This window comes from Tyto alba, unplaced genomic scaffold, assembly GCF_018691265.1.
Source record: "Tyto alba isolate M040663 unplaced genomic scaffold, T.alba_DEE_v4.0 Super-Scaffold_38, whole genome shotgun sequence".
Classification (NCBI taxonomy): domain Eukaryota; kingdom Metazoa; phylum Chordata; class Aves; order Strigiformes; family Tytonidae; genus Tyto; species Tyto alba.
The window spans coordinates 2925670-2949813 of record NW_024881313.1 but is presented as its reverse complement, the minus strand read 5'-3'; the positions used below and the strand labels follow the sequence as shown (position 1 = coordinate 2949813).

General features: G+C 39.6%; 1 protein-coding gene across 1 annotated transcript in view; it reads right to left on the bottom strand.

Annotated features, from left to right (window-relative positions):
- The window catches only part of RFTN1 (raftlin, lipid raft linker 1), a 101332-nt gene that overhangs the window by 49534 nt on the left and 27654 nt on the right, over positions 1 to 24144 (bottom strand). Inside the window, exon 3 of the mRNA XM_042802123.1 lies at positions 10088 to 10274. Within this exon, the coding sequence (XP_042658057.1) occupies positions 10088 to 10274 (187 nt within the window). The remainder of the gene's footprint in view (positions 1 to 10087; positions 10275 to 24144) is intronic.

The following is a 24144-nucleotide window of genomic DNA, read 5'->3' as shown; positions in this document are numbered from 1 at the left end:
AAAAGTCTCCCTGCTAGAATACTTAGTACTATACCTACATTTTTTTTCTAAAATCTGAGTATGACTAATTGGAAATTCAGCCCTGATGTTATCTAGCCATGTTTCAGATAGAACTAAGAGCTAGGGCTCTCTAATGTTCCATCAATCAACAGACCATCAAAACTGCCACTTGGTATTGTAGTGCAACATCAAACAGAGCAAACACAATTCTCCAGTGCTTTGGTTGCTGTTTAATTACAAACCAGAAGTGGGTTAACAGGAACAGGCAGCAAGGAACCAAGCCCTTTTTTAGACAACCAATCCCATTTTGGGGAGACAACACCAAACCTCTACAAACGTGAGGACCAAACGTCACTGCCATTTCCCTCGGCGGGACAACCCACCGCACTCATGGCAGCCCCCCTGCAGCCCAGCTGAGGAAGCCATACTCCCAGCCCAGAGGCTCTGAAATGACACACCTCAAATTCAAAGTTAAGATATCAAATCCCAGAAATTAAGTATGAGCCATGGTATTTCTGTGCCCACACTTTCACCAAGGCCTGTTCCTTACGTAACAATCAGGTCTCCATGCAAACTATGGTGCTGCTGTAAATACCTGCTGTGATAAACATAAAAACTCACTATCCCAATTGCTCTGAAAGACCGAGAAAGACTATTTTCATGTTTAAATCCACTGGCTACCTGTAAAAACAAATTCCTTTCACCCTATGTTGGTGAGGTTTACACACAGGCCTAAGGGAATAGGGAAGTTTGCACTTGAACTACTCACTCTCTCCTAATTCCTCTCCTCCCCCTCAACAGCTCCCTGGACTCTGATGTTGTGCGGTTTCTGGAGGACCAACGTCAAACTTCTTTGAAAGGGTACAAGTTATCTGAGATACAGAATATATCCATAAAAGTATAGTGATTCTTACTGCAACTGCTTAAAATGGTCTGTTTATTTTGCCTCCTTTAACAATACACTTGCTGCTTATAAATATTTAAGCAAACAGGAGACAGTGAATTCTTCCTCTAAGAGTCTCAGAGCTACCTCTGAACTAGGGCTCATGAAAGAAATTGCATCAGATACCACTGCACTGTTAGGAACATTATTTTACAGAACATGCCTAACAGATCCTGCTAAAGGCCATAAAATCTTTAGTTAAAATGTTCCAACAGAAGTACTCTATATTGCCAAAAACTATTTTCCCATGCCTTCAAGTAAAATACGTCCATATATGTTAAAGGCAAGTCTTTGCCTATACTGGTAGTTTTCACCTTTTTAGGAAACATTTAAGAGCCTATTATTCCATCAAAAACAAACAAACAAAACAAAAGCCATAGCTTTTCACATGAAAATAATAAATAGCTGTGGCTTTCACAGACCACAAAAATAATTTTCTGAGCAAATCCAGGTGGGCAAGAAATTATTTCCAGCCTCTATACAATAAATTATGCATTTCATAAATGAATCGCAAAGTATTTCATAAATATCATGAAAGTCTCTCATTAAACTCTTTGAATATTATTAATACAGCCATAGAGAAGTGGCTAAATATAGGTACAGGTAAATTCTACACTGAACAGATATTATTATATTTTTTGTTTTATTCATTTAATGGGGCTACTTTTAGGAATACTTTTATTAGAGACTATGAATTAGGACCCCCAAAATACACACATCTATCAAGATCACAGCAGTCAGAAGAAAAGTCAAAAGCAGAGCGCAGGACTCCCGACTTCAGTCTTGTCCCTGCACTTGCATACTCCTCTTCTGGAGAAGGAGTGATGTCACTCTTTTGAGAAATAACTCAATAATCCATACTCTGGAGTCTCTTACCAGTTTTCTAGCATAGGAAGTTACTGGGAATCCAATCTTTAACATATTTTTAAATTAAAGCAATGGTTTTATGTAAAGATAATTTCCACTTTCCCATCATAAAATATATCACAACAGAAAGCGAAAGAGAAAGAGAAATGCTGAGATCAGTGTAGTCAAAAAAATGTGTAAGCTCAAACTTCTGGATGTACAGTCAGCAATTTCTTCCTCTTTTCTTCCTCCTCCTAAGGTTGGAAAACTGAATCTTCGTCCCTCCACTGTCTTCAAACATTGAGGTTTTTTTATTACCTTTGTTCCTCTAATAAAAAATCCTTGCATTGATTAAAAATGGCCCAGCTGTGAAAGAAGCACACCTAGATACAGTAAGGCTGTACCCTTCTTGGAAGCCAAGACGAACTGGAGAAGCTGGTATAACCCAACTCATTGCAACACCCTGTAAACACCATAACGCATTTTGTGATACCTGAGAGGAACTTCGGGGACAGCGCGAACAACGCTATTGCTTGGCCTGCAGTGGGAAAGAACAGTCTCCTCCTCATCACCCGAGGAGAGGAAAACCACAGGTTAACCATGGAGAATGACAGAAAATTTTGCTGTAACAAAATTGTAACACCCTGGGCTTTCATTTGGTTTTCTTCCTTTGTTATGTATCTCATTGTTCGTTTATCTATTTTCCTGAAGAAGGAATGACCACCATGGACAACCCCAACTGAGGGGTGGCAAAGAGCTGAAAAAGAACTTCAGTCTACCTGTGCAGAGGGACAGCATTTGTAGGCACATCAGGGCCAAAGGCAGAGGGTACCCACAAGCGTTACTGATATGGAAAAGGCTGAGGACCACAGTAGTAAAAAGAGTGGCGTCTTGAATCCTAAATAGGACCTCCAGTGCCATTAAAAAATAAGAAAATACATAGAATAAATAAGATTTTCACTTATAATTGGAAGTTCACTGGCCAAAAATATTTTACGATGGTTGTTTCAGTAGGCTGTCATTTCCTGTACAGCTGTTTGCAGTTAAGCGCCACTTCATGGTAGATAAACCATTACCAGCTGTAGAGTACCAGTAACTTACACAGTAACTATGAAAGCTGACAACTTGGTGTCTGTTACAAACTGGATTTCCAATCCTTTTCAGATACAAGAAGGAAATGAGGGAGCCAACATTTGGTCCTAATCTTCCTGAAGTTCTCCATGCCAATGAATTTAGAAAGCCGAAAGCACACTTCTAAGCTACGCAGGCACTCTAAAAATTACTATTTGATTAAGATGATGCTAGGAATGTAGGTGCAGTTTTGAGATCTTCCACTATATAGGAATACCTCTACAGTTCAAGATATAACTGTACATTTACAACAAACTGATCTACATTACAAAAAATAGAACCGCATCAAGGTGATTAACATGAGCAGCTGGTATCTGCATTCTTCCAAGTAAAAAATCTAGCAAAACTAGAGTACCTGAAGACCAAGAAGGCAGTAATTAAAACCACATGGGTTTTGTGATGCCCACCCAGCAAACACACTGGTTTTTAGAAAAAAATTATTATATTGCATCATAACCACCTCAACTCTAGCCCACATGACATTCTTTTAACTTTATTACCTAAGTATTTTCTTCACTAGGAATTTTCTTATACAGGAAACCGTATCACTGGAATATGTATTATTTTTTAATAAAATGTATACACTTTTTTTTAATGACAGCATATAGAGTTACTTGCTAAAAGTTCAGGCATGTATGGAGACATAGGCATCTTTAACTTGCAGTGTTTATAATTTTGAGAACACAGATGAAAGAACATTTATTTTGGGTCAATGTTAGAAGTTGTTGCAAGGAAATATGTATTTCTTTGAACTTGAAACAAATAGCAAGCATTAAAAACTCAAGCCATTGTCCCTTAAAGGAAGATGGGTATGGAATAAATATTATTTTTTCAGCAAGCTGAAATCAGCCTGCTGAGAGCAACAACACGCACTGCTTTTGCACACAAAACATGTTTGATCCTAATGCTCATGAGGGCAAGGTCAGACATTTGCCATCTTCAAGCCTAAATTCTACATGAAAACCAGATACACATACACACACACCTTTACATTTAAATTAAAAATATATTGTACCAATTAAAAGTATCCACTTCCACCAATTCAATGAAACACTGGAGGAGACCACTGATGCTTTCTGTCAGACTGTATTTTGCAACAGCTTCAGCTGGAGTTCCTGTATTTCTACAGAGATCTGTTGTAGCACATTTCAGGGTCCACGAAGGAGAAGGGCACTGGGAACAGTTAGCATGGATGTAGTAAGGGTAAATCATACTTGACCCACCCGATTGCCTTTGATGTTAAAACGAGTGGATTTATAGGCAAGTGGAAGGCAGGCAGTGGCCTGTTACTGATGACAATTTTAGCAAGAGATTTGGCACTGCCTCCCACATTATTTTTGTATGCAAGTTAGGGTACTACAGTCTGGAAAAACAGATGAGTGAAAACTAGTTCCATGGTTAATGGTAAAGCCATGTCTGGAGGCCAGTGAAAAGTCAAGTCCCCACCCAGGGTCTGCACCCTGGGACCTCTCATGTTTAACATCTTAATGATGAAGGAGGGGACAAGGTGTGCTCTTGTCAAGTTTGCAGATGACATGGCAGAGCGTGTGCTCCAAGAAAGCTCAAGACCACCATGCATGTTTTATACAGTGATATGCCACTGAAGGTCAAACGTGGCATGAAAAATTTTCACATTGAAAATGAAGAAATATCCAGAGAAATTCAAAGACAGGCTTGCCAGGCAGAGACACTAGTCATAGCTCAAGGCTCTATCCATTTCATTGACACAAAGTCTGAAAAAGAATTGTTTCAAGTTCCTATCAAAAAAGCTTGAAGAAAAGTGTCTCAAACAGCTAAGAATCAGAAATTTCATTAATTGTCTGGACGTTTTTAGAAACATTTTCCTTTGTCTTCTAAAGACAAATGTGCAAATCCAAATGCCAGAGGACCAAACCAAGACTTCACAAAGCATAATGCTTCCAGGGGCTGCTGCTGCTTCTTCCCAACATAATTATATTTTTTCATACTTCATCAGTTCCTTGGTATAATACAGTTTTCCTTTCTTTCATAGCTGTTCACTACTATTAAAAGTGGAGCTTAGTATGACTGGCAAAAGACAGAGTGAAGAGTTGGTCTTTCAGGTGTGAAAAACAAGGATTTCCCCTTCAGTCAACATAATTAAGCAAATACCAAGTAGACACTGACAACTGGAAATGCAAACACAGCATCAAAGAAATAAACAAAACAGTAGTCATTGTGTTAAGTCATTTCACGTTGCACGTTAAAGCCATTTCAATATTTTGCATTTACATCATGCTACTTTCCTATAAATCCAGTCTTTCTAGAAAACCATTTTCTGTATTTTCTGTAAATCCAGACTTTAAATGACACAGAGGACACAAAAATTTAGCTATCTCTCAGAAGATGCCATTAATTGAAATCACTTGGAATTAACATTGCATACCAGCAAAAAAAAAAGAAACCGTAAAAATCCTGGTTTACTATTAAACTTTTGAACTCAGTCTATCATATCCCTTTGCAGATAAACAGAATTATTTTTGGCCAAGGGATGAAAGTTTGCATTTCATCAGGATTAATTGTATATAGGAAAATTATAGAAACAGAATCAGAATCATCTCATCAAGTGAATCACTGGAACACCTGACACCTCATTATTTTACAGAAAGGGAAAACAGCTGCAGAGTTGTTTGAGGTAAACATAGGAGTCTACTCTAAAAAAATTATTCTTAAATGGTACTACTTAGTTTGCTTCTGCACAGCAACGTTTCCCTGCTGATTGCTTTACTGATTGGAGGAAAAACCTGTAGAAGGGTAAGTCCTAAGACATAAATGGAACAACAGAGAGAAAGACCTTTCTGGAATTCAATTTATATCCCCCCTGCTTCACTTTAATGTGGTGATATGGAGCATCTGCAAACGTGTCAAAAGTACTGTAAGCAGACAGTTTACAAGCCTGGACCATGTAGCTTTCCTAGTGGAAGAAAATGGAGCTTACTTTCCTGTACACAGTAGTAAGAAAAGAAAATAAAAACATCTTAATTGACATTGAATTTTGAAACTTTAAGATACCAGAGAGGGGTGTCACACTACAGGGAGGTGGGAATAAATTAAAGCAGCTTTGTGCTATGATTTTGTTACAGGTCTGTTTGGGGGCTGACTTTGTGATTTCTTTGAAGGGAACAGGTTATCTGCCATAGCCACAAGCCATCCAAAATAGTAATGTGCCCAAGACACCTAAACAGAGACTGTTGTATTAAAAACTAGTGAGTATGGAAATAAAAGGGCAAAGAGAGAAAGGTTATTACACACACAGAGAACTAATGATATCTGTTCCTTGGCACAACGTAAGCAACATACATGCTACTCTCCTTATCTTGGTTAGCCAGAACCTCCCAAATGCATGGACCTTCCCCCATCCCTTTCGCCAGGCGAGATCTGCTGTCACATGTTCACGCTTCCCAGGGCACCACCTTATATCCCTTTTCCCACGATTCTTGTCTTCAAGTGTAAATCAGTGTGAATCAACTTTTCTCAAGCGTGAATCAATGCGAACCAGCAGGCCAGGGACTATACTTCACACTTGGAGCCTTCCCTATGTTCAGCAAAATAATCTGTAAAAACCTGGAGCTGAAGATTTTTTTTTTGCTTATTTTTTTAGGAGATGCCTTCTATGAGAAACCCAAGTATCTCAGAACTCAGGACAGCCAGTAAAAAAATCAACTGCTTTTTATTTAAGAAGTCCCTTGAAATTTAGAGAGAAAAAGTAGGAGAAATTATTCACAGGAGCAATGAAGTTGTTATTCCTTTATCCAACTCTATTCTGCTTCCAAACCACTTCCAATCAACTGGCTAGTGTGCACAATGCAATTAGTGCTACTGAAATATTTATTATATTAAATTTAATGAGAGCAATGGCAGAGTCCGTCAGCTACTTGGTAGACTACCTTCCTGCCCAGTGTCTCTAACAAATTAAATAGTCCTGTATTTACTTCATTTATTTTAATTGTATGTGACACTTTTTGCAGTGCAAACAACTGTATTGCTGATTTTAAAAAAAATAAATCTGTCCTTTACTTACATATTCTTCCTAAGACTTCCAAGGGGCAAACCTTGCTTTTTAACACTGACAGCTTCCACATATGTTAGGAATGTGTTTCCTCAAATGTCCTAAAGCAGGAATGACTTCTGCTTCCTTATTTACCAGAAATTATTAGATAAATAAGATAATGAAGTCACAGAGATACCAGTACAGCTTAAACACAAAACAACTGCAGTGATTTTAAAAGTCATCTTGAATGTACAATGACATTGCAAATTCACACTATTTTAAAACTGCAGGACAATGGCAAAATAGGAGGAATAACACTAATAGGTACTTTTTCCGTGGGTTTTAATACATAACACGTCTAAGCACTACCTTTTCCATTATATTCTTGAACAAATTAAGGCACTGCAAATCTCAGCAACAGCAGCAGCATGTAGTTCCTGATGTACATCGCCTGCTGCAGCTAGTATAGCATCTTCCTACTTTTGGAGAGGCAGTGCTATAAAACTAAGGTCCCAAAATGTGAGTCAACAGTATTAATTTTAAAACATAAAACTGACATATAAAGGTGTAACACTGATTAAAGACCAATTCAAGCGTCCAGTTCAGTCTCGGTATACACAGAATTGACAATGCTGTACCAAAAAGGCACTAATACAACAATTTAATTTCTGTTCCATTCAGGCAACAAGAATAGCAAGGTGAGAAACTGCACCTAGTATCTGCCAGACAAGTGACAGATGAAGCGTACTGCGTTGGAGCCATCCGTGGTGAAACACCTGCAGTAAGAAAGGCGCTACAGCCCCAGGTGTTTTGCAGAAAGTGCCGGGGAAGCCCAAGGGTGAGCCCCACACCAAGGTACAGAACTTTTTAGGACTCCTTGGCTCCCCATGAATCCCTGGCACTGCCACTACAGAAAACAGCAGGGAACCACTTCGTACTTCACAGCATCAATGATGTTACTGGTGATCCTACAATGGTAGTTGAACTACTTATAATCCTAAAATCTTACAACAGAAATAAACGCTCATCTGATCAATACCCTAAGCAGACCTTAACTTCTATCCAACAGTTCAACTGTTTTATACAGAGACAGCCTACAGATGCCAGAGACCTGATAGTCTCTAGTGAAAAAAAGTATCATTTATTCTTTATCAACAGTGTAATGAGAAAGATTAATTTAAAAAATTAATAGTATGTTCTTTTTTTCCTACTGTTGCCTATTTTTTCTCCCCAGCTGTTAGTGGAATGGGATAAACTCATGGTTCAAATATAGCTCATCTCTATGCAGGCCATAGTCATCTGAACTCTGTACAACCCCCATCTCTCTTCGCATTTGGCAGTGCAAACATTCATTTGCATCACCAAACTGATGTTACTTCCCTTTCTGGTACTTGTCTGTTTTTTCCTGCCGCACCAAGTCTCTTCCACTTCCCTAGGCAGTCAGAAATGACAGATAAGGGAATGCAAAGAAATGAAGTGTGAATGTAAAAGGAAATATAATTGGTTCAAGACTCTCTACTGTCTTCAATTTTGTACAGTCATTTACAGCTGTCTGAAGTGTGTGAAACACTGGCACCCAAGTGAGTGAGTAGGCAATTAAGATTTTGTACTCTTTCACAATCATTCTGCACAGATGTGAACTACTGGATACGGTGCGAGACGGCAGCAATACGCTGAGCGTTCTGGCTTGAAGACCGAATCACTCTGCCGAGAAGGATGCTGCTTTTCCCTGACGTGTCTCCGCAGCTCAGTCCTGAAAGATGCTGAACCTCTGGACCTCAATCCAGCAGAAGTGCCTAAGCACTTACTTAACATTGCAAACTCATGCACGTAAATATTTTCATTATTTGCAGCAGGTTATTTTGCAGGCAGGGAAAGCAAGGCCCTGAAACCAGACAAGCTCAGCCTAATATTACTCAAGAAGTCCACTGTTCAGCCAAATGTTTTATGTTTTGACCATAAAACTGGAAACCCTTTAAACTATAATATCAGGCAAGCCAGCATGAAGTTCTGTATTTATGAGACTAAAAACAAGTCAAGGTAAATTGACAGTTATTTTAGAAGCTAAAATTGCTGGCGACACCTAATGCCCACATTATTTGCTAATGAAATGCAAAACTTTTTCCTTAGGTCACAGACTGAAGTTCGACCCCGTCAGAAATTGCTACCGATTGATTACCAGGCTGTAGCAAATTGAATGGTGGGTTTACTTTAGTTTTATAGAGGTGTCTAAAACAGTTACATCCTCTCCTTCAAGCATCAGCACAAAGAGAGGGACTAGGATCGGCAAATGGAGGCTGAATTATGCCCCAGCTTTCAGCATAGGTCAGTGTAAGAAGGGGTGGACTAGGGAGTGCAACTAAGGTAGGAAAACTGTACAGAATGGCTGCAACAACACGAGTAGCTGCAGAGTTGTGCATGGTTGGATAACGTAAAATTATGTTTTAAATCATTAACTAAAAATCATAAATGTATGTTTATAAATATTCACATTTTATTTTTCTTTTGGTCTATTTAGCAGTCCATTCTATTGATATTTTAAAAATCAGATTAAAACAGAATAGTATTCCTGTTCATTTATTCATCTTCAGACTGTGATTATGTAAAATGTTCTTAATGCATTTTAAGAGACTGAACAAAGAAGGAGAGTCATCTTTTTATTTACGGAGTTTGCACTGACTGAAAAATTAAAAGAATTTGTACTGTTTAGAGGAAAGAAGGGCCTAAAGTCTACACATAAATTTAAGAAGTATGCATTAGTACTGCAGTTCTCCAATTAACTGCATTAACTGTAACCATCTAATATGTCTTTTCTAAGCAAACATTTCTTCTGTCTCAATCCAATAAATTCTTAAAGGGTACCAACCGGACCATCCTCAGAAATCATCAGGCATAGGGCTTGTTTGTTTGCCTCTTGTGACAACACATCCCAAAATACAGAGCATATTTCAACTTGTTATTCTCTGAGTTGTCTGCCAAAGTGCAGATGAATTGTAAACATGAAGAACATGTTAAGCCTATTCAAGCCCACAAAAAAAAAAAAAAATTAAAAAAATCAAGTCTTGCACAGTAAACTGCTATAATTTCCTGATGTAGGTCAAAACCCAGCAGGAAATCACATCGTCTATTTTTATCTCAGTTCACTGGAAGTGCTTTACCTTTCTGTTTTCTTGATAAGCACAGCCCTGAAGATTTGTTCCTGGGGAGTTTTCTCTTTTTCATCAGTTGGTTGCACGAAAGGGTGGACAGCAGCCAAGACGAAGCCCTGCTGGTACAATTCTTGCAGCTGAGCTGGAAGATCACGCAAGGAGGAGAGCTTGATTGCAGATGATCCTGGCAGCTCAGCTGGAAACAAAAAGAAATTGGTCAATAATCCTACACTGGACTATCATGTTTTTTAAAATCCAGGCTCTTCAGAGTCAAGCAAGCTTCACACTGTTCTACAATATTAAGACAAAAATTGACCTTTCCTGAGGCCCATTTTGTATTTCAGATTTTAACCAGGCTGCCTTGGCAAAGGACTTATATCACACAAGAGGCTGGTGCAATTAACAATTAGTCAGATACATTAAAATGCCAAATCCACTACATAGCCTGGCAGAGATAAAGTGGAGGATTTAATAAAAACAAGGCAGTCAGTCAAAAGATATTCTAAGTTTTAGTAGTCATCATAGTAATGCAAGTTGAGGAGAGCAAGCCATGCGTCAAAAATATAAAACAAGAGAAAGGGGATAGTCAGTGGAGGTAGAACATGTCAAATTCAAAAGCAATAAACAGAAGCATTCATCTACACAGAAGTTTTATTATCAGACTAAGAGATCACTGATGCAAAATTCTGTTGAGACATAATATCACCAATATGTGTAAGGAGTACCTTGTAGGTATACTGATAACAAGAATGCTAAGAGCAATGCATACCTGTAAAGATGAGAAACCTTTAGAACAGACACTAAACCTTATACCTCAGGATTTAAGCAAACCTATACATGTAAGAGATGAGGATGAGACCTAGTACATGATAATAATCCTTCCCCAATCTGCTTACTGGGGGGTTTTATGCCTTCCTGTGAAGCATCTGATGCTGACTCCTGTCAGACACTCAATATACACACACATACTGCAGTCAGTACAGCAGTTGCCCTTATTTCCTTGGAGTCTTGTGGGCTTCAGAAGAAAATCCCATAAATCACCTAAAACAACCTTCCATTCTCTTTCTCTCTATGTCAGTAATTCTTCGTATGTTTTTCATATCTCCTGGGAAAAGACACCTTTCTTTCCTGACCTTTGTCTCTTCATTTCCATCTCTCTTGGGGGTTATTTATTATTTCAACCCTAACCATGCTAGACAATATAGGGTGGTGAGATGCTGGATGGTTTCCCCTCCCACTGAAACCAATAGGGAGGGGATGTCGCAAGAAACACGACTGAGGTTCCCAGCACCTTGCAGGCCTTCATTAAAAAAAAGCACTGGAGAACAGTTTGTATGAAAGATGCCAGCTATGCAAAATAAGGTTTCATTGTACTGCTTTTTTCATCAAACTGTGTGGCTACCCTTTATGAATAATGAAAGAGGTTATCAAAAAACTAATAAATATTCAAAACCAATAATACAGAGGAATAATTTAAATAATAATAGAAAGCTGTGCTTGCTATGCTTTTTCTTCATATAAGACCATGTTCCAGAAGAGGATAATGGAACTTTTTGACCAAGAACTGTAAGATGCAGAATTTTTATTATTTTTGCAAATAAAATGAGAAATCCAAGCAATGTGTACATTGACTGACAACAGGGCTCTACCTTCTACAGCAGCATACAAATCACTTCAGTGTCATAAAAAGAGATGGCAAAATGAATAATGCATAATAAATAATAAAATTGCCTGTTACTTCCTGGACCCTACTGAGGATCAAAATGGGGAAACCCAGATGTTAGAACTACTTTTTCCCTCTTGTGGCTCAGAAACTCCAAAAATTTTAGACTATGCTGCAAATAATTTAATTAATTGAAAGAATATGAAAGCCAGAATACCTTTCTAAATGACAGTTTTACTTTAATAGAATGGAATGACTAAACACTATTCAGTAATGCTAATCCTGGTAATGGTGCTCCAATTTTTAACAATCATTATGAAAACTGATGCTTGCCTTGCATACGAACCTAGTAACTGGATTCTGCTGAGGATGCCTTGGTAAAACTAGTAGAAAGTCTAGTCATCAACATGGGAAGGTGATTGCTTCCTCCTAAAAGCTAAACATGAGGGGAAAGTATGAACGCACGTGTAACTGGAGCCTTGGGATGTACGCCTGATGATTAAAAAAGAAAGGTAATAGAAAATAGAGCTGGCAGGGATCATCCAACTAGTCCGTCCTATTACCTAGAGGCAGGATCAGGTCTAGTTTAGCTATTTCTCACAGTTTTTCTCATCTATTTTAAAAAACCTTTAGTAATGGAGATTCTACAAGGCCCATAAGTCATGTTTCAGTACTCCTCTGTTCTTACTATTCAAAACCCTTTCCTAGCACCTGGCCTAAATTTCCCTCTCTGAAATTCAAGATTGCTACTTCCTCATTAGAATATTTCTTTTCTGCATCAGTATTTTACAATTCCTAATACCTGTCACGCCTTAATCGTACCACTTCAGACTGTATAAACCCAGTACTTCTGATGTTTCCTATTCCCTTGTGTTTTCCAGATTTCTAAATATTTTTTGACAGTCCTCTCCTGATTCTCTTCAATTGGTCCACATCTTTCTTCAAGTATAGCACCTAAACCTCACCACTGTGATCCAGCACAAACATCATCTTTGAAGAATGGAAAAGCTCCTTCATGCTTATGATACATCCCCTATCAGTTCACATCATTTTGGGAAAAAAAAAATTAAATTCTTTTCCCCACAACTAACAGCGGCCAAATGTCCCTGCCTTTAGTGAATTTTAGGGTTTTTTCTTTCTGTTTTCAAGGGCCCTTCTGGATTCTGACCTCCACAGTGCAAAGAGCACTTCTCAGATTGGCAAACCTCAATAAATCATACTCAGAAGTCTTCTGCTGGACTAGTTATTGAAAACAGGGAATTTTAACAGACTCTGGACAGAACTATTTACAGTTAATACATCTTTTAGGTTTAATGCTGAACTACTGCTAATTTCTCCTTGGACTAGAAATCCTTCAAAAAGAAAAGACAGTTTCTGTTACACAACTGATGCCCACAAGGCCTACGTAAGTTTCCTGGGTCTACAGACCTGTGCTGTGCATTCTTGTTCCTCTCCCACAGACAGACTGGTTCGTGTGATGCAGATCCCTCCCTGCAAATCGCTGCTATTCATCATCCTCTGGATATTTTAGAAGTTATTTGTTCCAGCATCATTCTGGGCATTAAGTTAGGCTAACAATCATACAGTTCTCTTTAAAAGTAGGTCGAAAAAGGACATCGCACTTTCCTGGAGAGTCACATTCATCTTTCAACAGTCTTCAAACTTAAATGATAAGATTCCAATTATTTCTTCAGCTAACTCCTCTAAGGTGCATACCTGTAGGTTCAACGTACTTGAAAATGCCTAATTTATGAAACCAGTCACTGATCCAGTTTTTTTTTTTTACCTTAGAAAAATGCTAACATTTTCAGAAAACCTTACACTACTTCCAAGAAAACCCATTAAAACTTTTGGTTTAGTTCTTAACGTGAATTCTAATCACGCCACTTTTGAAAGAAAAAGTAAAACCAAAATTATGTACAACAGGGATTTGCATAAGGTAAATGAGCAAATGAAAGACCAATTAAAAACTTGTATAACTCCAGTGCTTATTATAACCCTTTGTTTTGCCAAAACACAAAGCTGAGTTCTTTTAGCAGACTCCATGTTGCTCTTGAAATGCACCTAGCTCTAAGTGTTATATTCAGCTCCATGTTTCCTAATTTATTGTTGCACTACACAACCTGACCTCAAAAGATTCCTTTGTTTATTCTATCTACATGTAGACGAGTGTGTAAGAAACTTGTAAATGACAGATGCTGTGTAATTTTGCTAAGGCTGAAAGTGGAAATAGAAGCGCTGACTGCTTTTGGAACTGATTACAAGGCAAATTAGTTTGTTGCCTGACTGATAACTGAAGCTGAGAACACTTCCAGCAATGCTCATATACATACAGAAAACTAGAGCTTAGAGATCCTTCAAAAGAAAAGAAAGTTTGTATTATGCAACTGATATCCATAGGTGACTTTCCTGGATCCAGAGACTCGTGCATTGTTTGCTGCTAATAGAAAAACCTGACCAAACACACACGCTGTCCCCATCTTGCCGCAGAAAAAAACAATGAAATGATTGAGTTGACATAAAAATCTACGGGTTGAGTCACATATATTTGAAAGGAGTCATCTCTGCAGTTCCAAAAAACAATTTATGGGAAACAGAGGAAGGTGGTACAGTCTGACACAGGGATCCTGAGGGACTGAGAGCAGACTGAGAAATACGGCTGGGAGACAATTAAATACTTTATTTAAAAGGACAGGCATACAGTTCTACTCTAAATTTCTATTATCCTGTGTAGGTGTTTACTTAACTTGTTTACTCCAACAAAAGAAACTAACTGTTGGGATTTTTTGGTCTTCATTTTTTAACATGTTTTCCTGATTAAGCTTTTACGCTCTTATTCCAGTCACAGCTGTTAAAGACTGATGAAGCCCTTAATGACAGTTCACACTACACATGAAAAGGTTCCACAAAAATATTGGACTCCTTTTAACTAGTTTCTGTTCCCTTTTAAAATTTTCACATTCATCTGCATTTTCAAAGTAATGTTCCTCAATTTATTATGAAACATTAACTAAGCCTTTTTCCTTGGCATTAAAACAAAGATCAAATCGGTGGGTACATAGATCGTACACACTCTCTGTCTATACTGAGTACAGAAGAAAGCACTTTGCACCAATACATGCCCAAAATGTGGTGTATAACGGGGTTTGAAAGAAGAAAAGGAAGACTGGCAAACTCGGTGGACCCACACAACTAAGTGATGCAGAGACTGAGTTCCCTGGTAGCTGCAAGCACACTACTGCTATTTCATAGAATAGTTTGGGTTGGAAGGGACCTTTAAAGGTCCTGCAATGAGCAGGGACATCTTCAACTAGATCAGCATGCTCAGAGCCCCATCCAACCTGGCCTTGAATGTTTCCAGGCATGGGGCACCTACCACCTCTGCAGGCAACCTGCTTCAGTGTTTCACCATCCTCATCACAAAAAAATTCCTTCCTTATGTCCAATCTAAATCTATCCTCTTTCAGTTTAAAACCAGTACTCCTTGCCGTATCACAACAGGCCCTATTAAAATGTCTGTCCCCGTCTTTCTTGTAAGCCCACTTTAAGTACTGAAAGGCTGCAACAAGGTCCCCGTGGACCCTTCTCTTCTCCAGGCTGAACAACCCAAATTCTCTTGGCCTGTCCTCATAGGAGAGGTGCTCCATCCCCCCGATCATTTTTGTGACCTCCTCTGGATCTGCTCCAACAGGTCCATGCCTTTCTTGTGCTGGGGGCCCCCGAGCTGGATACAGGACTCCAGGTGGGGTCTCACCGGAGCGGAGTAGAAAGGGGAGAATCACCTCCCTCAGCCTGCTGGCCACGCTGCTTTTGGTGCAGCCCAGGACACAGCAGGCCACCTAGGTTACAAGCCAGCACACTGCCAGCTCATGTCCAGTGTTTCATCCACTAACACACCCAAGTCCTTCTCCACAGGGCTGCTTTCAATCCCTTTATCCCCCAGCCCTGTACTGATACTGGATGTTGCCCTGACCCAGGTACAGGACCATGCAGCACTCGGCCTTGTTGACCCTCGTGAGGTTCACATGGGCCCACTTCTCCAGCTTGTCCAGGTCCCTCTGGATGGCATCCCATCCCTCAGGCATGTTGGCCACACCACACAGCTTGGTGCCATCTGCAAACTTGGTGCACTTGATCCCACTGTCTATGTCATCTGATCAGGCCTAACACACAGCAGTAGTCTCAGACCCTTCAAGAAATGGAGTCCTAACTGTTTTCTTTTTCAAACCATGGGATGAGGCCATTCCCAAGCCCACGGTCGTTCCTGTGAGCCACTTCCATCTGAGGCACCCACAGCCAGTGGGCTACAGAGTCACTTGTGCTCCTCCTCGTACGTCCTCCCTCCAGCACCACAAACCTTGCAGGCCTCTCTGCAAAGCTACAGCTGCTCCGGGTGACTCATGGAAAGGGCAATACCCTCACATCCTCTCCCCAGGAGAGCTCAGGGCTGATGGAGCCCTCCCTCAGAAGAGGGAAGTGGCAGACAGAAGGGCCACAAAGGCAATCGTAGCACCGCTGTCCCTCTCCCCACTGCAGGCTCAAAGGCAGGTAGGCACCCCTGAGCAGCGCTGTGCCTGTGAGCTGGAAAGGAGCAAACATTCGGGCACGCTACACACTTAAGTCACTCCTACTCGCTACTTCCACACAGCTCCTTACCCAGTGTGAATTTTTTGCTGCTGCCCTAAAGCACCCAAATCTCCCCCCACTGCACTCTGCAGAGCACATAGGAGACCACCTGAAAGAACCTGAATAATGTCCAGGCATTCGCGTCTACGGTTGTTAACGGATCTAGCAACGAACATGTAAGATGAAAACAAGGTACCAGCAAAATTATGGTCATATGGTAATACAGTCATTACCCCAACACCATTCACTGATGTCCTGCAGGGCTTTATAATAGATCTGGCTATTTACCTCCTGCCTTTAGTGACCACCTTGTGGAAAATGGCATTAGCTCGCTCTGTTGTGCCTCACGCATCCCACCAAGGTGGTGTAATTGCATGTCTGCTGGCAGAAAACTAAATAGCAACGACGAATGGAGACAATAATGTGGGAAGAGAGTATATCACTGAGCACGTGTGAGCAGACACATAAATCTGGCCCGAGTCCACAAAATTTCTCATGCTTTCACACAGGGCACTTCCCGAGCATGTTTATGATTGTTTATAACAGCCCTGATCATTTTGTAGAATACCAAAACAAGCATGCTTCTTCTATTCAGTATGAGGATTGCTCTTTCTTAATTTAATATTCATTCCTTTCCAGCAACTTTAATTTAATTTAAAGAAATCAAATCTACAGCAGACTAAGTTCTAGTAGAGCAAAACATTGTCTTTGCATTAGGATCAGTCAAAAAAATTAACTAGAAAGTTTACTGGCAGAAGATGCAGTTTCACCTACATTAAACTATTTCATAGGAACTTGTCAAACGCAGCAAAGTTTTTAATTTGGACAGTGTTCAGAAGTTAAATAAAGTAATGTGTTAATGTTTTACATGATCCTAGTGGTCAAACAAGTGCATTTTTTCAGTGGTTCCATGAATTTCCACTCCACTTGAAATTTTAGAATTACCTGCATTACTGGAACTGTGATTTCTTGCTGAAAGGTACCATTGCAGTGACAGGAGGTGCACTCACAACAATTAGGATAGACAAACCAACCAGTGCTGCTCCAAGCAGCTAGTTTCTGCAAGCTGAATGCTGACTGCTAAATGAAGGACCATCCTGACAGGTCTCTTTCTGGTTTGCCAAAGTCCTCAGGTTTATCTGTTCAGGCCTTGAGGGCTGAATGGTACCACAGCTCCTTGCAGAGAGGCAGGTGAACATCAGAATTCACCTGGAGGAAGGTGCAAGGCAAAAATATATTGTGAAGTGTTGTGTTTCGTTTAATGATGCAGCACAGATTGGGAAACACCCCCTCTCTGTACGATAAATAAGAAGGCTTTTTTTACTGACTTACTCAGCAATTAGTCTGGAACAGCTGAAGGAATCCAGATCAGTGTCCTTTCCAGCTCTCAGGGATTAGTAAGACCAATTCACTACTCTAGAGAGCAGAAAGCTAACTGATATAAATATTATCAGAAAGCTAAATGATATAAATATTATCAAAACACTTGACTGATCCTGGGAGAACATGGTTATTTCCAATCAGTAACAATCTCAAACCAAAAACAAAAACAAAAAAAATTAAGGCATCTATTGCAAATTTTCATTCTTTGTTACAAACACTCTCTTTTATGCAGTAGAAACTGTTTGCAGGGCAAAACAATGCAGTCGTGTTACTCTCACTTAAACTATTCTCTCCTCATTCAACCCACAGTTTCATGACAATGACAACAACAAAGATCTATCAGAGAATCAGAGTACTTCCAATGAAAATAAAGGCAAATCCACTAGTAATGTAACCTAAAGAACACGAAGTAGTAAACATCCTTCTGGCAAGCTTTGTGAGGAGTTCCAAATAATTGTTTCTGAACTAAAACCTACCAAACAAATACTAAAGTAGTACAACTAACCTAGCAGAAAATATATCGTGCTTCTGACACTATCACACAGTTTTAATTACCTGAAACACACTACTGCTAGAATTTAATGAGTTAAAAGCTCAAGCTTTTGAAGTAACAACTACACAAGCTGCGCTACAGTCTCTTTTCCTTTCTAATAGAGCTTGAGCTTCTATGAGGTGCATATAGCAGTTCCTTAATTTCAAAGACAAGACAGACAGTCTGGGAGCATTACTGTTCAGGCCATCGGCAGAGGCAACATACTGGACATTAATATATCATGTTGCTTTTTGGTTATGATAAATGACAATCTCAGTGTTTTTTCTTTCAATCTTCAAGACAAATAGAATAAATGTCCCTGTCACAGTAAGTAAGAATGAATATGCAAGAGAAATCAGGACTTTACATGAAGGATAACTGTTCAGTAAGCTCATAGTGTTTACTTTTAGTGAAAATGTAACAACAGAACTTAAAAATATTCAAAAGCAAAGCACCACATCTTAAGAAGGTAGAGAGGGGAAAAAACACAGGACTGTGAAACTGCATATATACCCTCTGAAAGTATGTATGTATATAGATATGTGCATATCTGTGTATGCATACATATATTTGTGCATATATGTACACACACACAGACATACACCAACATTCCTTTCTTTCCTTTAGGAGAGTAGATATGTGCATTAGTCAAATCGAGAAAGTACTAAAATAACTCACAGATGCAATGAAATTAGACAACTTTGTTGTCAACTTCAACTGTGTTATCTGATCTCATCACATCTTTGAGTAATCTTGTTTATTGCCCAGTCAAAGTTTCATTTCTGTATCTTGCAAGTGTAAGATAAGTATCTGAAGAACTGCATATGTCTGCCACGAACAGGATGTGATTATACATGGGATTGTTCCATTCTTGGTGTTTCAGAAATAAGGAATACCCAGGACATCACCTCCACTAAGTGAAAAAAACACTAAACAGAAGTGTAGTTACCTAAATAAATTGACAAGCACTTCTTAAATGATTCACAGTTTACGCACATTAGCTTGTGGTCAAAATTATATAAAATGGGCAAAATTAAGACCACCTACTAGATGCAAGAAGGGTTAGTGACTGATCAAAAAGCAAAATGAAAAGTGATGAAAGAGGGGAGGGGCTTCACATTTAAACTATGCACAGAAAAAAGAACCAAATCCTATCCCTTCTGTACTTCAGTAGCTTTTTGAAATTATATTTTTCTGTCCCTCCCTCCTGCTTGGTTCTACTTCCTAAACTGATGCAGACCAAACACAGAGACAACAAAGACAGATAATTTACATTTCACAAATCCAAGAAAACTCCAATTATGTCTAACCAAAAGGAGGAAGTGTTCCAAGTTGCAATATTTTATTCATACGGGCTTGTTATCTCTATGAGCTCCAAAAGGCAACTATTATGTTGAATTACAGAGGAAGAAAGGGGTTAATTCTGAACCACAGGAATTAGTTCAGAAGAGTCAGCATGTTAATTCACATCTATTTTCAACACCCAAAAAAGTACTGGTTCCCTACCCCAAAGCCTTTAGACACCAGGTTAATCTCTGGATGGCAATACTTTAGCTGCCAAAGCCAAACACTGAATGCCGTTCATTTTAACAGCTTAAGTAGTAGTGTAATAGAACTCCCCCTCACTTCCACCACTGGTGCAGCAAGTTATGGCCTCTCACAGCAAGTGGCCAGTAATGAAACTTTAAAAGGGAGGGAAGGAGGAGCTACTCAAGGAGGAAAAAAAGAAGTAAAACTTACTGAAGAGGTCTTCTGATATCTTAGAAGTTGGTGGCATAATAAAATTTGGAGGGTTGATGTACCATTTTCTCTTTGACCCCTCTCTAGCTAACATACTAACCATTTTTCTTAGCAGCAACACTAATGAACACCAGCAAGTTTCACAGCTAACACTGCAGCCTACGGAATCTTCTCATTCTCATACTTTTTAATACATTCTCCTGGGTTGAGTGAGTGGTGGAGTTTTTTGGTGGCAGGGGAGGGGGCTATCGGGGCGGCCCCCTGTGAGAAGCTTCTCCAAGCTCCCCCAGCTCCACGTCAGCTCCACTTCTGTTTGGAAACTGAGCCAATCAGCTGCGCCTCTGTGATAACGTATTTAAGAAGGGACGTGGTGACGGGCAGTGGGACTTGTGAGGAGGAGTTGCTGCAGCTGCGTGAACACCAAGGTCAGTGGAGGAACGGAGGAAGAAAGGAGGGGGGAGGTGTGCCGGAGCAGAGACCCCCCTGTATCCTGTGGGGAGACGGCAGGGCAACCCCCCCTGACACCCATGGAGATCTACGGTGGAGCAGACATTGATTTATGGCCTGTGGCTTCTGCTTGCCTGATCAAGGTTCTGTGCCCAAAGAGGGCCGGGGTCTCATGGGAAAAGGTAGCCCCACTGCTGTAATTCAGTGCTGGGAGGATTGCAGCATGCGGGGGAGTCCCACGCCGGAGCAGCTCGGGAAGGGCTGCAGCCGTGGGAGGGAATCCAGTCGGAGAAAGTTGGTGACCCATGACGGAGCAGTGTGGGGAACGCTGCGGCCTGTGGGAGGGACTCATGTCGGGGAAAGTTTGTGGAGGACTGTCTCCTGTGAGAGGGGGATCACGATGGAGCAGGGGGAACAAGTTCCAGAAACTCCCCCCACCGAAGATGAAGGAAGTGGCAGCACTGACTGCACCCCCCATTCCCTGCCCCTGCGCTGCTGGGGGAGGAGGTAGAGATATCGGGAGCAGAGCTGAGCCCGGGAAGAAGGGAGGGGTGGGGGGAAGGTGTTCTCAAGATGTGGCAATGCTTCTCACTGTCCTACTCTGTTACATGTTGTTAGTGTCTGTAATAAATGTATGTTCTTTTTTTTCTTCCCCTAAGGAGTCTGCCTTTTGCTCGTGCCCATAAAGGGGGATTTTTTTCCCCATCCCAGTCCTATCTCGAACCCCAAGCCTGGCTCTCTGTCCCTTCTCATTGCCGGAAGAGAAGGGAGAGAGAGTGGCTGCGTGGTGGTTGGCTGCCGACCAGGCTCAAACCACGACATACATATATGTCTTTTCTTCCTGGCATAACCACCTCCTTTTCCCTTTCCTCTGCTCCTCTCTGTTTTATGCTTCACCTTGATGTTCTTTCCATATTCCTGGCAAATTTTCATTTCAGATTTTGGAACTGCAAAATATAACAAAGAAGTAACACGGGATTCTTTGTAAATTTTACAAGAAACAAACTTGGATCACAGTAAAAGAACTGTAAAAGCACAGATAATATCCTCAGAAGAGTACAAAAAATTGCTTACTTCAATAACTTTAATAAATTATGCAAATTTATTCATTTTATGGCATACTTTGCTAGATGAGAAAAGTCTCCTCTGAAATGGAATTTGTAGCATTTCTAAGCTTTCCAAATCACTATATCCTATTCTCAATAAAACACTGCATGTGCTGACTCTTCAAGGAGTTAGAAAGTAGAAAGATTTGTGTATCAATCTCCATACTTCCATCCAAATCAACTGAGAACAACCTTGAGATTACTGGGTTTATTCTTAATAAAGCACAGATGAACAAAGTAGATTGCATGCATTATATTGGGTGGTTTTTTCCATACTCACAAGATAGTTAATAACTATGGAAACTAGGCTTCAATCAGATTTAAACTGAAAAATGTCAAGCAGATTTCAAAACTTTTAAGGAAAAGGGAGGAGAAAGAAGTCAACGGTAGTAACTGTGGCTGAATATGTGTGCTATGATCTGCTGTATGTTTTTCATGAAACACTGAAAATTGTGATTAAAATCAAAGACTTGGCGCGACTCGGACAAACAAGATAAAACTGTCATTAAAGTATTACAATAAAGGAATTTTTTTCCCCCCATTCACAAGATAATTGATGCATATTATAAGTACGTGCCAGGAGAAATAACTGGAAATTAGAGAGAACATTTAAAAGTTTGCATTTCATAAATTCAGCCTTCAACACAAAGATCTAAATTCAGTGATATATCAAATAACCTCGGGAAGAAAGGTTTGGATTTATCAAGATAGCTCTTATTCCCCAAGCCAACCTGTGTAACAGGGAACCGATGGTCTCCAGGGAAACCAAAATCCTCTTGGCAGGTCATGCCTGTATATATTTTATACATAACACTTTGCATTGTATATACAGAGAAGGACAGATAGCTTTATAAATGCTTGAAGGCTTTATTCAAATGTTACCTGCTGGTTCCTGTTTCCATTCACTTTGAATCTCCAGTGTTTCACATGCATTTTCCCCTTCTGTTGTAATAGGTGTTTTCAGTCTTTCTTGTAAAATCTTATTTTGGATGATACTATGTGCCAAGTTTGATTTTTTTTTTTTTTTTTACAAGCTAGAAATGGATTCTTCTCCAATCCTGTCACTGAAGTCCACATACTATCCTATTTCAGATGTTCTCATTTCTTGACTGCAATGACTGCATCAACCAGTAACATTCCTTTTCTTCAAAAGGCAGAGGTACATACTGAACACTTAATATTTTAAATCAGAGTAAGTAGCAGTGACTTTTTATTTTTATCTTTTTCCTGGCTTGAAATATTTTAATTTTTAGAGAGAAGAAATTTACAAACTTATGCATGCTTTTCATTGGAAGAGAACAAAAGTGTAACTTTTCAGTGTTCTTTTGGTACTTCTTTAAATCAAATTCCCCTATTTGGGAAACCCTGTAATTTTTCATAAATGTCTGTTAAATTGTTTTCAGTTTTACTGCTGAAACTAATAAATGTTAAAGGAGCCAAAAATGTAACATGCATTATATAACTAAGCAAGCAGTGTTACTTGAAGGTATATTCTCATTTAGGTTTTGGCCCCAGGTTTGGTTACGTTTGAAAAAGAAAGTTGGGTAAGAGAATGCTACATGATGAAATTCAATATAAACAGGAGATATTCAGGGGCAGGTAAATTAAATTCAGAGGAAAAGGAGATATAATGCATTCAGATTTTTTTTTTTTTTTTTTTTTAACACATTACCCTCTAGTGATCCTAAGACAAACATTTCCATGGGCACCTATGTAAGACCAAGAACACCGAACAGCTGTTGGATTATAAACAGAAACAAAACTGATCCGTCTAACTCCATCGAACTTTCCAGGAAAACTCTAAATTCTAAAAAGGAATAAAAAGTAAACTAGATCTGTCTTCATTTCCTTAGGCCTGCTTGGGGAACTACAATGAAAAACCAAATGCAAAACATTCTCTAGAAAGTATTTACCATTCCGCTCAGCTCTCCTGCCCCACGCTTCTACTTTTTGTTCAGCTGTACTGACAACAGGAATATATTCACATCACTTCGACTGTACAAATACCCCTGTTAGGGCGTGTGAATTTCATGTGAAGAGTCTGTGTTTGCACACAGGCAGGATTTAAATTTTATTGTCACAGCAGAGCTCATATCACCCTCACAAGACTTGCTCTCAGAACCATCGCTGAGCTGTACTTAGAGATCTCAGCTACCCCATAGCATCAGAGGGAGCAATCCAGCTAGAACTAAAGCTTTCCTGACAGTTGCAGCAAAACATGCCTGAAGAGGAAGATCTTGTAATCCAAGTACTCACTGTTTAAAATGGTCACAGGAAACCCTCTCTCCAATGACATACTTAACATGCAAAGAATTGGGTGCAGATATTTGAAAATACAGGGTGGCGGTAATTCCTGTCAAGCAAATTTCCCAACAGTTCTTGATTAATTTGGCATGTGGAAGAGCCATGTATTACCCCATCTATGATTTTCAGAATGACCACATAAACTAAAACTAATTCCAGAAGATATGAAGCTAGAACCACCAAATGGATCAGTTACTTTGCAATGAGTTAGGCAATTGTGTTCTTTAGAAGTTACGTACAGGAGAGTTACAGCTATACCAAAGAC